Genomic DNA, 15,806 nt, shown 5'->3' with positions numbered 1-15,806 from the left:
GTGGGACACTAGAATTTATTTTTAATTATAGCAATTATTTAATGAGCTTGGCATAGTAATTCAAATGAGACGTGTGCGATGACGTTAGTTCCTGACCGGGGCAATGACTGTGTAGGGTATGGGATGATGGCACAGCGTGGATTTGTGCAGCGAATTGGTTAACAACAACTCAAGGAGCGGCCACAATTTGATGGTGTTCATGTTGTTGGGTGCTCAATCTAACAAAGAAATCTCACAATCCTGCCTGAAAACAGGAGAGGGTGCGATCTGATTAACTCAAACGGTAAGGTAAAGAGGAGGGGATGAGGCAGAGAAGCAGTTCTGGTTGAATCGGGGGATGGCGAAGAGGAAGCAAATGTAGACAATCTCCAGGAACTTGGGAGCGGCATAAAAAAGGATCGGGGATTCAGAGGAAAGAACGGTTTTGGGCAGCTGAAAATGTGAGGATTAGGAGCAGATTTTTTTATTAGCAAGGACATGGGATCGCATGGACTTGTAGGCCCATGAACTTGGCTGAGCCCTCCAGTGTGCTTCTGAACCGGAAGAGACAAGATGGTACCTACTCACATTAACTGCAAAGAGCCAGACATGAATTACTGCAATTCGGAGCGCATATATCACAGGAAATACCCCATGGATGCCAGATCTCAAGGTGAAGGGGCGGGTTAGATAACGAAAGCATCTGAGCACGGGCTCAAAAATGTATTTTCAATGTAACTTTGTCTCCTAATAAATAAAGCTAGCCATGAAGACTTTTCATTCAAAAAACAGGCACCACACTCAATACTGTGCCGCTGCGGCAAATAAGAAAAGCCTGGTAGAGTTTATACCAAGAAACAACCCGGTCGAGACTGGCGAGCCCCGAAATTTTGGCGGCCCAGGCCAGGTGTCTGAATAGAGAATCTAGGCATTTCAAACCAAATTCTGAAGAAAAAAAAAAGGCATTTCATAATGCCACCGACTTGCGTATAAAACGTGCGTGCATGCGTGCATGGATGATGACTCACTCTTTCAATCCTCCTTTTGCCTTTGCACCAAAGCATCTTTACTTTATCCTCCAAAGTTTACTCAAAAAGCACGCGACTTTAATCACCCGTGGATTAGTTAAACCTAATGTGTCACTTTGATTAGAAACGGCATATATCACAGCGTTAGTGGGACGCTATTTTATCCAAAGGGAATGGATCATGCATGCTCTACCAGTAAGAAAAGAAAAGGGAAAGGGAAAACAACTACTCCCTCTGTTCCAAATTACTCGTCGTGGTTTTAGTTTAAATTTACGAACTAAAACCACGACGAGTAATTTGAAACGGAGGGAGTAGCAGAAAGCAGGTTCAGTATGTGCGTGCACTTTATAAAGTGACATATTAGGTTTTTAGCCGATCATACGTTTTTTCTTTCTTTGTGCACCAGCTGCCCGATCATGGGTATTATACTAAATAGTAGCTCCGCTTTTAGCTGATCACCTTTATTTTTACAGTATTTAGCTGATCACCTTTATTTATACAGTATTTAACTGATCACTTTGCTTCGCTTCAGCCTGCTTCAAAGGATCATGGCCCCATTATGAGTGTACATCTCTTTAACTAACTAGCACGGTTTAGCCTAAAAGTTGGTTTTACTTTGTACACTAGCTGCATGTTCCCCCTACGTAAGCTTTACGGCCCTCTCATTTTCCATTTTCTTGCAAAACATTTTTTTGCATAAAGGCCAAATGTCATATACTATTAAGTAGCAAAAAACCTTACAAATACGTCTCTAAAGAAATTCAAAATTACATTAAGATTTTTAGTAGTGTAGGAGTCTTCTCCTTCCTGGATGTACCAAAATCGCATGGCATGCGCAAAGCTCATTGCTGCCTCTAAGCTTTCATCTCTGCAGTCCTATGGTTTTGCGATCCGTGAGGTGCTTTGCAACAAGATTATGGAGAACAACCAGAGCTGCAAATTAACAACTAGGCAAAGCCAAAACACGGTAATACACATTGGTAACCATAAGCTGTGTAATAAATTAATTATACATCTATTGTGCTCACATCGACAAACATTCGTTGCTTGCACATGACTACTAAACATGCGGCAGGAGTTGTATACACGTACTTATCGGAGTAAGGCTGATCAATTAAATTAAGCTCCGAATTGCCAGCCCCTTGGCATGTTAGCCGATGGACTTCACGTGTGTGCACATTGCAAGCAGCTTCTCGTGTACACTGCTCTATCAAATTCCCCGGGCTTACCCTATAAAAGCAGCACCGCAGCTAGCATTCGGAGCTCACTTTTCTTAGCTCCTCTACTCGTCAACACCACCAGGCCCAGCAAACAGTACTGTTCGTGAGAGGGTCATATCCAAACATGCCGGACGTGATCACGGACACGGCGCTGAGCATGGCCGAGTCCTTGCTGGTCAGCGCCATTGGCAAGGCCGCCTCTGCTGCCACCAACAAGATGAGCCTCGTCATGGGTGTGCGCAAGGATATCTGGTATGTTCATATGCACGTCTTTTGTTCGAGTCATGATGAACTTCCCACATCTAGCCTTCTGCATTCTATCATGGAACTGGCATCCAATACCCCTTTTTCTGTTAAGACTTTAAGTCCCTTTTGTTGGGTTGACACCGGTTGGATATCTTAATTCTCATGAAAGAGAAAAAAACTGTTTTATATATTCAGCTCTGACTTATATTATGGCACCAAGTATTCAGGGTGGGCTTGGAACCTGCACGCATGGAGCTGCAGATATAATTTGGAAATCTGCGGAAGTGTACTAAGTGTCTTGTGCTTTTTTCATTCGGTAGGTTCATCAAAGATGAACTAGAAACAATGCAAGCATTTTTGGTGGCTGCTGAAGCAATGAAGGAGAAAGACGTGCTACTTAAGGTGTGGGCGAAGCAAGTAAGAGACCTGTCCTACAATATTGAAGATTGCCTTGGTGAATTCATGGTGCATGTGGCGAGCCCAAGCAGGTTGCGGAAGCTGATGAAGCTCAAAGATCGCCACCGAATCGCCATGCAAATCCGAGATCTCAAATCAAGAGTTGAAGAAGTGAGCAGCAGGAACACACGCTACAACCTGATTCAAAAGAACCAGATCACTAGAGCCATTGCTGAGAGGGATTCTTGCATGGAAGATATTCGCAACCAGTCAGCGAGCAACATTGATGAAGCTGCACTTGTTGGGATATCCAATCCCAAACAAAAATTAATAAGGCTTATAGATGTTAATGCCAACAACAACCCTGCTCAGGTAGTATGCGTGGTTGGCATGGGTGGTCTGGGTAAGACTACTATTGCAAGGAAGGTTTATGAGAGTATGAAAAACTTTTCGTGTTGTGCTTGGATCACTGTCTCGCAGTCATTTGTCAGGATGGAGCTTCTCAAACTTTTGATCAGAGAACTTTTTGGCGATGAAGCACTCAAGAGGCAACTTGATGTGAAGGTGGTGCGAGAAGAGTATCTCGCCAGCTACCTCAGAAAAGAGCTACTTGAGAAGAGGTACTTTGTTGTTCTTGATGATTTGTGGCACATGAATGATTGGAACTGGATCAGAACTATTGTTTTTCCTAGTAGTAACAACAAAGGCAGCCGGATAATGGTGACAACACGAGATGTTGGCTTAGCTAAGAAGTGTAGTTTGGAACCTTCTTCTATACCACTTATATACCAACATCAACCCCTAGAAACAAATGATGCCATAAATTTGCTATTAAGGAAGACTAGGAAAAGTGAGGAAGACATGACAAATGATGAGAGCATGAGGAAAATAGTCACTAAGATAGTGAAAAAGTCTGGAGGGTTACCCCTTGCTATTCTTACAGTAGGAGGCATGCTTGCCACCAAAGCGATAGACCAGTGGCAAATGATTTATGACCAAATCCCCTTAGAGCTAGACAGCAACGAAAACCTTGAACCGATGAAGAGGATGGTTACACTGAGTTACAACCACTTGCCTTCTCATCTTAAGTCATGTTTTCTGTATTTAAGCATATTTCCCGAGGATTTCAAAATCAAAAGGAGGCGTCTGGTAGAAAGATGGATAGCCGAGGGGTTTATTATCACCACGGGTAAATCGCGTGCTGAGGAGGTTGGGAATAGTTACTTTGATGAACTAATCAACCGAAGCCTGATTCAATCAGTAAAAGTGAACATAGAAGGAACTGTGAAGAGCTGTCGAGTTCATGACATCATTCGTGATGTCATGCTGTCAATTTGTAGAGATGAAAATTTTGTATGCTCAACTTGGGATAAGGCAACCGGCGTAGCAGGAGATAACTTCCGCCATGTAGCATATGAAGGCAGTTGGTGCCCAAATAAAGGCTTGGATTGGAGCCATGTCCGGTCATTGACTGTGTTTGGTGAGAGACCCATAAAGCCAGCACCTTCAGTTTGTTCGCCGGACTTTAGGATGCTTAGAGTCTTGGATTTGTATGATGCCAGCTTTGAAATTACACAAAAAGATATCAACACTATAGGGTCGTTACTTCATTTGAAGTATGTCAATGTTGGGTCTTCTTATGCTGGTTCGGATATTCAGAAGCTCCCAAGATCCATAGGAAAACTACATGGCTTGCTGAGTTTGGACATAACAGGTGGTTATGTGACATCATTACCAACTGATATCACTAAACTACAGAGCCTTCGTAGCCTCCGATGTAGCAAAGCAGGAAGCTGGTGTTCTAGGAACTGTTGCATACCCTCACCTTGTTATCTGGATATTGTGTGTCTGCCATGCTGGTTCTGGACTGGTGGTTTGCCCGATTCTGAAGGTGTGAGGGTGCCCAGAGGGATCAGCAACCTAAAGGAGTTAGAGATACTAAAGGTTGTGGACATTGAAAGAACCAGTAGGAAAGCAGTTGAAGAGCTTGGGGAGCTTATAAAGCTCAGAAAGTTAAGTGTGACACTAGGGGCAAGCAAGCAAAAGAGCAAAACACTTTGGACATCCCTTCAGAAGCTCTCTTCCCTGCTCTCTCTTTGCATGGTTGCAAGCTATCGGAGAAGCGACCTTAAGTGGTTGAGTTCTGTTTCCTCCCCCCCTCCTCTCCTGAAGACTCTGAATTTGTCGGGAGAACTCGGGGAGTTGCCTGACTGGTTTGGTGGTCTGGTACACTTGGTGAAGATTTACTTGACGTCAAGCAGTCTGACCGATGGAGATAAAAGCATGGAACTACTAGGCGCACTGCCCAAGCTCATGCTCCTTCGTCTTGATTGGGGGTCTTATGTTGGGGAGAGACTAACCTTCAAAGCGAGAACATTCCCAATGCTGAGGAAATTGGTTATTGCTGGCGTGGAGGAACTGAGAGAGTTGAAGTTCGAGGTGGGCACGTCTCCCCAGTTGGAAAAGATAAAAATCAGTGCCTGCTCGTTGAAATCCGGGATTACTGGTGTCAAGCAGCTTCCAAGTCTGATGGAGATTTCACTTGGTCCTGGTGGCGAAGTGGCGAGGCTTGGTGCGCTGCAAATTGAGCTGGACGCGCACCCCAACCGCCTTGCTCCTGCCCTGCGACTGTTGTGGGACCGAAGCGAGCACGACCTAGGTGGCGTCAACGTCCAAGGATCCACTACTGCGTCTGCGCTGCAAGTGGAGGAAGCAACTGACGGTGAGGAATCATCTCTCCATCCCGGCCCTGCAGCAGTGCCGACGAGAGAGAGCTCCTCACAGGTGGTGGCCGTGACGACCCGAAGCCACAGGTCAGCACTACCTAGTTATCGACTACACTAGATGCCCTATATACATTTTGCACAACCGAACATACTCATATGCTATCCCTTTGTTGTTGCTGTAGCAGCCAAGACCGCGCCGGAGGGGACGGCAATGGCGAAGGCGACGAATTCTCCTCCTGCAATTCTGACGAAGACAATGACGATGCCTGATGATCGATTCATGCTGCCGCTCTACTGATCCTGGTGTTGATCGAGTTCCATGTTCCGCTGGTACGGATAGCTAGAATTTTCTTTTTTTTCCTTTTATCTGATTTCAGGCAGTGCTACTCCGTACACTTTGACTCGACGACTCAGTTTGGGTTTCTTTCTAACAGGAGATTTGAGCACAGGAGCGTGTCCACCTGATGACTGAAGTGGACACACAAATGTCGACTGAAGTTGGAAGCCATTGATTCTTTTTTCTGATCCATGAGAGTGTTTTTGGTGTCTCAGAGTCCAACAACCTCTGAACCGCAAACCATGAACTGATTATCCTGATATTTGGTAAGTTCAACAAGAACCAACTCCTTTTTTTTTTGGTAGTTATCATGTGACATGCTCTTCATAATACATTTTCTGAAAAAAGAGCATGCTGTTAGTTTGTTAAAAAGGAAAACACCCGCTTCAGTGCTCAGTGTCAGCATGGTAGCATTTGAAAATGTCAGAAATGTTGATACCTAGGAGGCAATGGAGCAGTTCTGCTAGACGAGGGTGTCCTCCTGAAGTACATCCTGTACCGCCAAGGAAAAAGATAATGCCGAGTGAAGTTGGAATTCATTAGATCCTTTTCTGATCCAGGAGAGAGCTAGTTCGTGATGGCTTGACAGTCCAAGCACCTCTGAAGCGTGGGTGATCATCCTGAACTTGATGAGTCAAACATGTTATGTGTGTACCTAGAACATCTTATGCTGAATTAAACTCATGCATGTTCTGTCTACGCATTTCAGCTGGGGAGAAGACGTGGAAGACGCAATGGACTACACCACACCGGATGCTGCTACCAAACTAAGATGGAGATGTAAGATGTTGTTATGCCGCAATCACGCCAACTTACCGAGTCCACTGGTGGTGGCCTCTATATGCCGCAAAGTGAAGCAGGGATACAGCCTCTGATATTCCTACGCTGCGAATGTCAGAGTGCATTGCTCTTTGGGGGCTCAATAGTCAATATAACCGAGGCCATGAAGCATGGTACGCCGCCATTTTGAGATCTCAGAAGGAGTTTACAAATGGCAACTGCTGGCCCTGATGACAACCGGTTCTTAGGGAATGCATAGGATGGATCAACCTGATCGGGAGACATGCAGATTTTTTCTGAATACACATTCTCTTCGTTTACTAGTACTCCCTCTGTTTTTTAGAGATAATTTACTATTATCCATTTGTTGCTGCCACTATATTTTTGCTTGTTCGTGTACAAAGAATGAGGGTTGTATATGTTGTTATCCATGTTGTGCAAAAATATGTCGAAGAAATAATGCACCAGCTATATGTCATTAACTATGTCATTTTCATTGGTTTCACATTGCAAATTACAGTTAGTCAGTAAAAGACCTCGTGGCAGTAGCTGAAACTTTCCTAGTTTTATTTTGGGAGGAGCAGTATTTTCCATCCATAATTTGTCCTCAAAATCCCAATTCTCTGTATACTAACCATAAAAATATTTATATGTGTAATTACTGTGTTCAACATCACGTGTGATTACTGTGTCTATCAATATGCTCTAGAATTCTTCTGAACAGACATACAGTTTGATTCCTTAGAAATCAGTGGCAGGGCAGCCGCAAAAAAAGAACGTGAGCAAACCGATCGAACATGAACATGAACATTAGATTGTTCAGTTTAAATTAAAGGCATGGGCAGCTGCTGTGTGCTTGGATTCAGAGTGCAGACCTCATGCCGGAACCCGCTGGTGCGGCCGGCGGCGGAGTGCTTGGCGTCTGTCGGCTATGGATGCACGCCCTGTCTACCGGTAGGCACCCGTGGCTCCGGCCAGTCTGTTCGTCGGCGAAAGCGGCGGCGCTCGTCGACCGGGCCTTGTACATGTTGATATGGGCTAGCCTACCGAAGAGGCCACCACGATAACTGGGCCCATACTGTAGACCCAAGTTGCCCCAGTACAAGAAAAGAAGCAATACTGTTCAGTTTTGGATTTGCACAAATTTAAAGTTGATTCCCCTAAAACAAGAATTTAAAGTAGATGCAGCCTAAACGTTCTCCTCTGCTGTAGCTTTGGTCATGCAAACTTACAGAGTGAATAAAGTTGATTTATAAGAAAGATGTTCTAGGGAAAGAGAAAACGGCTCAACCCCGATGTTCTAGGTAATTCAGACTTTCAGAGTTTACAGTGTCACACAGACACATAAGAAAGCACTTTTATATTTGGTCAGAGTGTTGTGAAGTCTTGCCCTTACACCCATCGGTCGCTATGGATCCAAGGTCTAAGTATGGTTACAAACTTATTAATTCCAGCTTCAGAGCAGCACAAGAATAAAATTGTCAAGCGCTAAAAAGATAGATCCAGGTCTTAACCACTCTTTGCTGCATTTTGTTAACGGGTAAGTCAGATAAGATCAAGCGGCCAATCCCTCAAAAAAAAAAAAAAAGATCAAGCGGCGAACAGGCGGCCTATCAGACACCTTCTGACCTTACCCACCACTGTGTACATCCAAATCATGTATGATCAAGTTAATTGGGGGTTTGGTTTGAGCAATGGATGTACCATCACCCTTTTTTGTAATGGTTAATTAACTAAGTAATACCAATGGTAGCAGTTGACTTTATTAAATATAAAGACTTGAGCAGAGAACACACTTAGTCATTTGCTAAACAAGACCCGGCCGGGCTGTATTGATCGAGTCTTCCTTTACAAATTCAGCCACCCTTTAATAATCATGAGGATGTTAGCTATAGCTTGCTGGCAATGGCAATAATTGACCTGCCAAATGATAAAATTAATGTGTATTGGGAATTAATTAATGCCCCTGGGACATCTATTGCTTGTTGAGAAGTCGTCTGGTTGCCCACTTGATATTTGTTAAAGTATAAGATGCTTATAAGTTTTTTCGCAAAAAAAAGAGTGATGCTTATAAGTTTTTCTAGATGAAAGGGTGCTTAGATGTGCCAACGTCTAAGTCATGGGGCAGTTGTACGTACAGTTACACGGAGCAGCTGGATCGTGGCAGTTAGTGTCGGATCTTTACCAAGAACATGGTGGATGGTACTCCTTCCGTAAAGAAATATAAGAGCGTTTAGATCTAGTGATCTAAACACTTTTATATTTCTTTACAGAAGGAGTAGCTAGCAATTTGTATGGCCGAGAGCTATGAATTTACTATTTTTTTCTAGCAAATAGAATCTTAATTTATAGTTCTAGTATCTGTTGCGACCTGCAAGGGAGTGATCACATGAATTAAGGTGAACCACGAGCTGCAAGTTGACTAACTAGGGAATGCAGCCAATCTTTCATCAATCTCAATGTTGCCATGTTAGCGTCCCAGGCCCATCTCCCAACCTCCGGCATATGGTCGGACGTTTTTGGTGTGCATCGGACACATCACTACAAGCAAAGAGCCTATCACATCCCAAAAGACTAGCCTGAAGGGGGTGCGGCACTCTTTGATCCTAACCGTTTAGGAGGATGGGGCCCAGCTCTGATACCAATTGTTAGCGTCCCAGACCCAGCTCCCAACCTCCGGCATATGTTCAGACGTTTTCGATGCGCATCAGACACACCACTACAAGCAAAGAGCCCATCACATCCCAAAAGGCTAGCCTGAAGGGGGCGTGGCAGTCTTCCTTATAAGGTGGTCCTAGCTCCCTCCTATATCCGAGGTGGGACAAAAGTCACTGGCAACGCCCAATGGCCAGCGTGTTTGACATGCCAGAAAGGCCAGCGACCATGCTGGCATCGTGCTCGAGATGACCAGATCTGCTATTGCAGCTGAGCCATTTCACTTTCATACATAGTGGTGATCGAAGGGCAACCTCATGCCCTGTGGACTAAGTAACTTGCAACACGGACTGATTTGTACTAGCATCTTTCGCAAAAGAAAAAAAAATCAGACGGTGAAAATCAGGAAGTTACGTATCACTTCTCCCGAAACGTACACAAAGAAAGAACCTTGTATATTTGGTCATCCTCTGAAGGCTTGCCCTTTCATTCATCGGTCGAGACGGAGCCAAGTATCAGGAAAAATAGCTAATTGAAACCTAGAGGATGATAACATCGAAAACAGCACTGTGCCAGCCGTTTCGTACTATTTCGTACTAGTAGCTAGAGGGAATGTATCTGGTGCACCGGGACTATTTGTGCTACCGGTGCACCGGTCGTCCGTTGCACACTGAATAGTACATAACACAAGTTGGTCTTCAGTTTTGGCCCATTAGCACGTTGATGTCAAATTTATCTTTTTTGTATCTTGAGCATTGTTTTCAATTTTGATTCAAATTTTTGTGACAACATACATTAATGTTGTATAAACTCATTTTTTTCAGGATTTTTTAAACATTTTTTAATGTGCAACAGGGTCCGGTGCACCGGTAGCACCAATTCCCTTGGTGCACCAGATATGTTCCCAGTAGCTAGATGCCGACGCATCTCGTGTTTCTTTTAATGCAACCGATCGACCAGTTAATAATTAAAAGTGCATACTATATTCAGTTTTGGACCTTGCACAAATTTAAAGTTGCTGCAAACGAATTCACGTTCTCCTCCGCTGTACCTTTGGCTTTCTGAGACGCTTCTTCAGCGATGCAAACTTGCAGAGTGGTTAAAGTGGATTTCTAAGAAGATGCTGTTGGCAAAGAGACAACGGCTGTCATTAAGGTGATGGGGAGCCCAGATATTCAGGTACACACTTGGTAAATCATGATTTCAGAGTTGAGAATGCTATGCTAACACAGAGACATAAGAAGGAACTTGTATATTTCGTCAGTGTTGTGAAGTCTTGCCATTTCATCCATGGGTTGAAATGGATCCAAGGTCAGTAAGACAAGAACGAAGATGCCAAGCCCCAAACAGATAGATCCAAGTCTTAACCACTCTTTACAGAGTTTTGTTAGCGGGCGAGTCAGATAAGATCAAGTGAGGAACAAGCGGCCTATCAGGCCTTACCCACCACTTGTATACCTAAATCATGTATTAATATATTGAGTGCTACAATTATTGGGGTTTGGATTGAGCAATGCATCATGTACAGTTACCCTTTTATTTATGATGTTACCCTTTTATTTATGATGGTTATAATACCAATTGTTACAGTTGGCTGTATAAAACAGAAAGACTTGAGCAGAGAACTCACTTAGTCATTGCTGATTAAGATGGGGTGGGTTGGTAAAAAACGTAAACAAGACCCGGCCGGCCTGCTGGTGTCTCCATGGATCGAGTCTTCCTTTCAAAATTCAGGTCGACTGTAATGATCATGATGTTAGCTATAGCTTGCTGGCAATAGCAATAATTGAGCTACAAATGATAAAACTAATGCCTATTATGAAATAATTAACGCCCACGGGACATCTTTTAGTAACTGCTTCAACCACCTTGCTGGATGAGTTCCTAAGTAGTTTCGGTTGCACAGCACCATCGTCCTTGCTCGAGCACCGATTCATGTGCAGATTGAAGGGGCGTCTACTTGTTCCAAGAAGCGTAGTGGACGTTTGGATAAGAAGAACAAAAGCTGCAACATCCCGACTGCCAAGCATGCTGAATATAGGTTGGCGGAGGCTTTTGGGGAGCTACCGAAGGGAACGACATCTAAGAATGTCACCGAGGAGAATGTGCAAGAGAAGATGAACTCTTACTTGCGGATGTACAAGAAACCGCTCACATCGACGGCGATCCAGGCAATTGGTGCTTGGTGGAGGTTAATGTGTGATATGATTTTTCTGAAGGTTAGGCGCGAGTGCACATCTGGTTGCAGGCGTGTTCTTGAGGTTGCAGAGGTTGATTTGGTTGGGTATGTTGGGTTGTCGATGGTCTTGGGCCTAGGCACTCTTGTATCCGGCTCGGACGACGTCCGTGGAGTGCTAGTCTGGTGTGTGTGGTCTTCGCCGGTTTTACTTGATTAACCGTGCCATGTACGATCTTTGGGTCCGGTTTTCCTTATTAACTGGATCAATTCTCTTCTTTTTAATGCAATGCGGGAGCTCTCCGTCCTCTAACGATGTTTCTTCAAAAATAGTTTCAATTTTATTTTATTTTTAAGGAAGGAGGATGACCCCCGGCCTCTGTATCATTACGATGCATACATCCACAGGTAGCATGTTCATACTCGCTCACCATCTTTTACCTTCTTTTTATTCATACTAAATGATGAGTATCAAGATTCACTACATATTTTTTTCATATTTAAAAGAAGGTAAAAGCAAGGAAGTCCCAACCGGTGAGAAACTGATAATAGGAATATGACTACACGAGTAACCTATTATTGAACCGTCATACAAATAGTTGCAAGTAACCCATGCGACTCTCTCTCACAGGTTTCACCTAGTATCCATAAGCACACGTATCTTTGCAAGCTAAAGTAAAGACCACATACAGATTCATGATGTAGCTCGAAAATGACATGCAATATTTTTTTTACTGTGTTAGAAAAAAATAGTCACTCTCGCAATTCCATAAAGCCAAAAGCAAAGCACGAACTCCCATCTAGATATGTGCCTTAACTTTAGTATTAACCCCACCTAACCAGTTTCCAAACAAATTTGATATACTGATAGGTGAAGGCATCCTGCGCAAGCGGGAGCTACGTGCATCGGGCTGCCCTTTTTAATAGGTGAAGGCAAGTTAAAAGTGAAATTAATCATATGCCATAGGGAAGTGGAAAACCGGCATGAGATAAAAATATGAAGACTTATTTCATCCCAATCATATTAACAACATCGTTTGTTCGCATGCCACCTTCGTTTTGGCAAGTTATTATTTGTGCGAATAACCCCTCTATGCATAAAGCACATTTTAAAAAATAATCTTAAGCAACACTTTGTTTTAAGCAGAACTTTGTTTTCGGGATTCTAGTGAAATACATGCCCTGTGTTAATAAGGTTATATGAAGAAAAAAAAAACGGAATGGGAAGAATCTGGCTCACCAGTTAACTTGACTGTCATAGACCTATACACAAGATGTAGCTAGACGTGCCATTTATCTCCTATCAGAGCTCAACTAGAGTGGATATTCATGGGAACAATCCCTAATATTGTACCGACGAACGCCCCTTTTCGTCGCTATTATAAAATGATGGGTACTAGAAGGACAGGGGCGCACACTGTAGCCAACTCTCCAATGCGCAATATATTTTTTCTTATCAAATAGCTATTTCAAAGTCAAATCTACTTATGAAATAGCTATTTCAAAACTCAGCGTAATATAGTTTTGAAATTAATGAGTGTCCGCCGTTTCATAGTACTAGTATTTCGTAGATGCTGACACATATCGCCTTTATTTTTTTGGAACCTCCTAGTGCATAGGTGCTTTGATGAGGTGTTAAGTACATAAAAGGGCTTAGCGATTAAACTCCCCAATGCGTAGGCGGCGGCGTGGCAGCTCCTTCCTCTCCGCTCGATGCTTGGCTGGCGCGGGACTACTGTCCGACGGAGCCGCTGAGTTCGTGCGGGGCTCGATGGCGCGATGGTGGGCGATTGGGGTGGCAGCGGCGTCGTCACGTGGCAGTGCGGCAGCTGCACGGGGCTTTCCTCGGGGGGTTGGGCCTGTACGGGGCAAGTCACGACGGCGGCATGGGATCCGCCCGGATCTGCCGTCAACTCTTGTTAGCATTGCATTGGTGTGCGGATCGGCGCCAATGACCACAGGCATGGCGTCGTGTGAGCTCGTCTGGCTAAGGCCTCGAGGCTGGCTCGCCAACGACCGTCGGAAGTCTCGTAGTCGTGTCCCCCCAGTTCACTGGGCATTGGCTGGGGACGCAAGTGTGGGTGCCTCCTACGGTGGAGGCGCTTACCCAGACTCAGGGACTGATGCCGGCCTAGGAGTTGATGGGGTCCCATCGCTTTTCCTACCATGGTTGAGGTGCATTGTGATGTGACCAGCGTACAGTATCTCGCGACAGGGATGCCAGGGCAGCGCCCCCAGATGGCAGTCCTCATGGTTCGGCATCATTGCAGTGGTGGTGGCGCTCCTGCCGGGTTGTGTGGGCATCGGGAGGTGTTGCGGTGGGTAGTTCGGGCGTGTCTTCCCTCTTGGCGGGGCGGCACCCTGATCCAGATCATGGGATTGGACATCGTCGCGTTCCTCTGGGCGGCCTCATGGTGGCACGGGCGAGTTCACTAGTGCAGAACCGGCCTTTATCACCGATTCGTAAGGGCCTTTAGTGCCGGTTCTGCAACCGGCACTATGGAGTGGAGACTAAAGGCCCCCCCTTTAGTACCGGTTTGGCACGAACCGGAGCTAACGTGCCACCACGTGGCACGAGCCAGGCCCGGGTGCGTGTAGGACATTAGTACCGGTTGGTAACACCAACCGGTACTAAATGTTTGGGTGTGTTTTGGTTTTAATTTTAATTTTTCCTTTAGTTTTGTGTTTTCAATTTAATTTAGTGATTGTTTTACATTATAATGAGTTGTTAATTCATTAGGTGAAAGTACCACAGATTAGTTTCGACTGGATGCATGTGGATCCTAGCTAAGTGATCAAGTATATGCCATATCCATATTACTTGATCACTTAGTGATCTAAGTAATATGGATATGGCATATACTTGATCAAAGTGATCTAAGTAATATGGATATGGCATATACTTGATCACTTAGCTAGGATCCATCCAGTTGAAACTAATATGCGGTTTCTTTCATAAATGATATAATAACTCATCATCATCATCATCATCATCATCATCATCATCATATTAATATAAAAACTCTTGCATCATATCATCACCAACAACAGTATATACTAGCTAGCAAAGATATCATCGAGTTCAACATGGTCATGATATTATAAGCGTTCATAACACCACAAAAGCAAATCACTCTTTGAGATTAAGTTCAGGACGAAGAACACGGACACGCATGAGAGGACAACAAGTACTAAGAGCATGATAACTAGCTAAATCACTCCTGCTGCTCTCTCTCAGGTAAAATAGCATAGAACATGTATAGCTCTCCTGATTCATCATATTGGAGCATGCAGATGAACCTGTCTCCTAATCGTGGGCTGCGCTTCTGATTGCTGCCCCCTAGTACTTCTCTGCGATCGTTAACAATTTTGCTCCAATCTTTCACTATTAAGCATTCATCGCTTTCAGAAATCCTGAATGCACTCATGTGCACTGTAGGATATCTTGGCCGTAAGCTAACACTTGACATGCGACCTTTAGTCTCGATCCACTGAGGCACAACTGTCATCGGGAGTCCCTGTTGAAGAACATCGTATAGTAATTAATATACTTAGCAATGAAAGTTTAGCTTGAAAAATAATGTATGCAAAAGTTGCACTGAGGACTAATAGTAAAAATCTTATCATCTTTTCTAAATACATGTGACCGTAGTTCAATACGATCACTATTGGTCGCACGTTTTGAGTACTAAGATTTTCAAATTCAGGAAAATGATTTCTCTTAACAGCATCAGGATCCTCAAGCCATGAAACATAATGACTTATCTCCTCGCAGTTTAGTTCAGCTCCAGGACAGTAGTAGGTCCTGTCTACCAAGCGCCAGACATGTTTGCTTGAATGGAAATAAGCTGTCAATAGAAATTAGTTGTCAACTATTTTTCAATAAACAATATCAAAGACATAAATATGGTTGAGAAACTCACATAATGGGAGAACTGGAGGCGTCTACACATCGACCCAGATGTCCCTATTACCTTCAATATCATCCTCCGGACGAATATCAAAGGTGATAACCATATCAGCCTCAAATGCAAAAGCCTTGCATAGTGCTTGCCAAGTTTTGCATTCAAAATAGGTGTACGTGTCTGCATTGTATAATTTGACGTTGAAAGTATAACCAGCATGCTCGGTCTTCAGGTAAACTCTCTTTACCTCCATAGTTTCCATAGCACTGAAACCTATCTTATCCAAGACAAAAATTCTTGCATGGCAGGTGATACGCTAGTAGAATAGTGAAAATTTAAAATTATAAGTTGAAGCAAA

General features: G+C 43.9%; 1 protein-coding gene and 1 long non-coding RNA gene across 2 annotated transcripts; both read left to right on the top strand.

Annotated features, from left to right (window-relative positions):
* Positions 1-2,308: 2,308 nt before the first annotated feature.
* LOC123493393 (putative disease resistance RPP13-like protein 3) lies at positions 2,309-5,713 on the top strand. Its single transcript, XM_073503510.1, has 2 exons — positions 2,309-2,479; positions 2,794-5,713. Exons 1-2 carry the CDS (start codon positions 2,352-2,354, stop codon positions 5,711-5,713), a joined length of 3,048 nt encoding a protein of 1,015 aa, XP_073359611.1. The 5' UTR covers positions 2,309-2,351.
* Positions 5,714-5,781: 68 nt separating this feature from the next.
* Positions 5,782-7,532, top strand: LOC109733834 (uncharacterized). The gene is made up of 3 exons (XR_006666151.2): positions 5,782-5,925; positions 6,030-6,539; positions 6,642-7,532. It is a non-coding gene; the product is annotated as an uncharacterized lncRNA (long non-coding RNA).
* Positions 7,533-15,806: the final 8,274 nt, after the last annotated feature.

Source organism: Aegilops tauschii, chromosome 7, assembly GCF_002575655.3.
Source record: "Aegilops tauschii subsp. strangulata cultivar AL8/78 chromosome 7, Aet v6.0, whole genome shotgun sequence".
NCBI classification, from domain to species: Eukaryota; Viridiplantae; Streptophyta; class Magnoliopsida; order Poales; family Poaceae; genus Aegilops; species Aegilops tauschii.
Note: the sequence above shows the minus strand (reverse complement) of the source record. Positions and strands in the feature narration are given on the sequence as shown.

Bases quoted from the DNA above. Each gene is read 5' to 3' on its own strand.
- LOC123493393 (XM_073503510.1), top strand. From the start codon at position 2,352: ATGCCGGACGTGATCACGGACACGGCGCTGAGCATGGCCGAGTCCTTG. The intron at 2,480-2,793 runs GTATGTTCATAT...TTCATTCGGTAG, and splicing joins GGTGTGCGCAAGGATATCTG to GTTCATCAAAGATGAACTAG.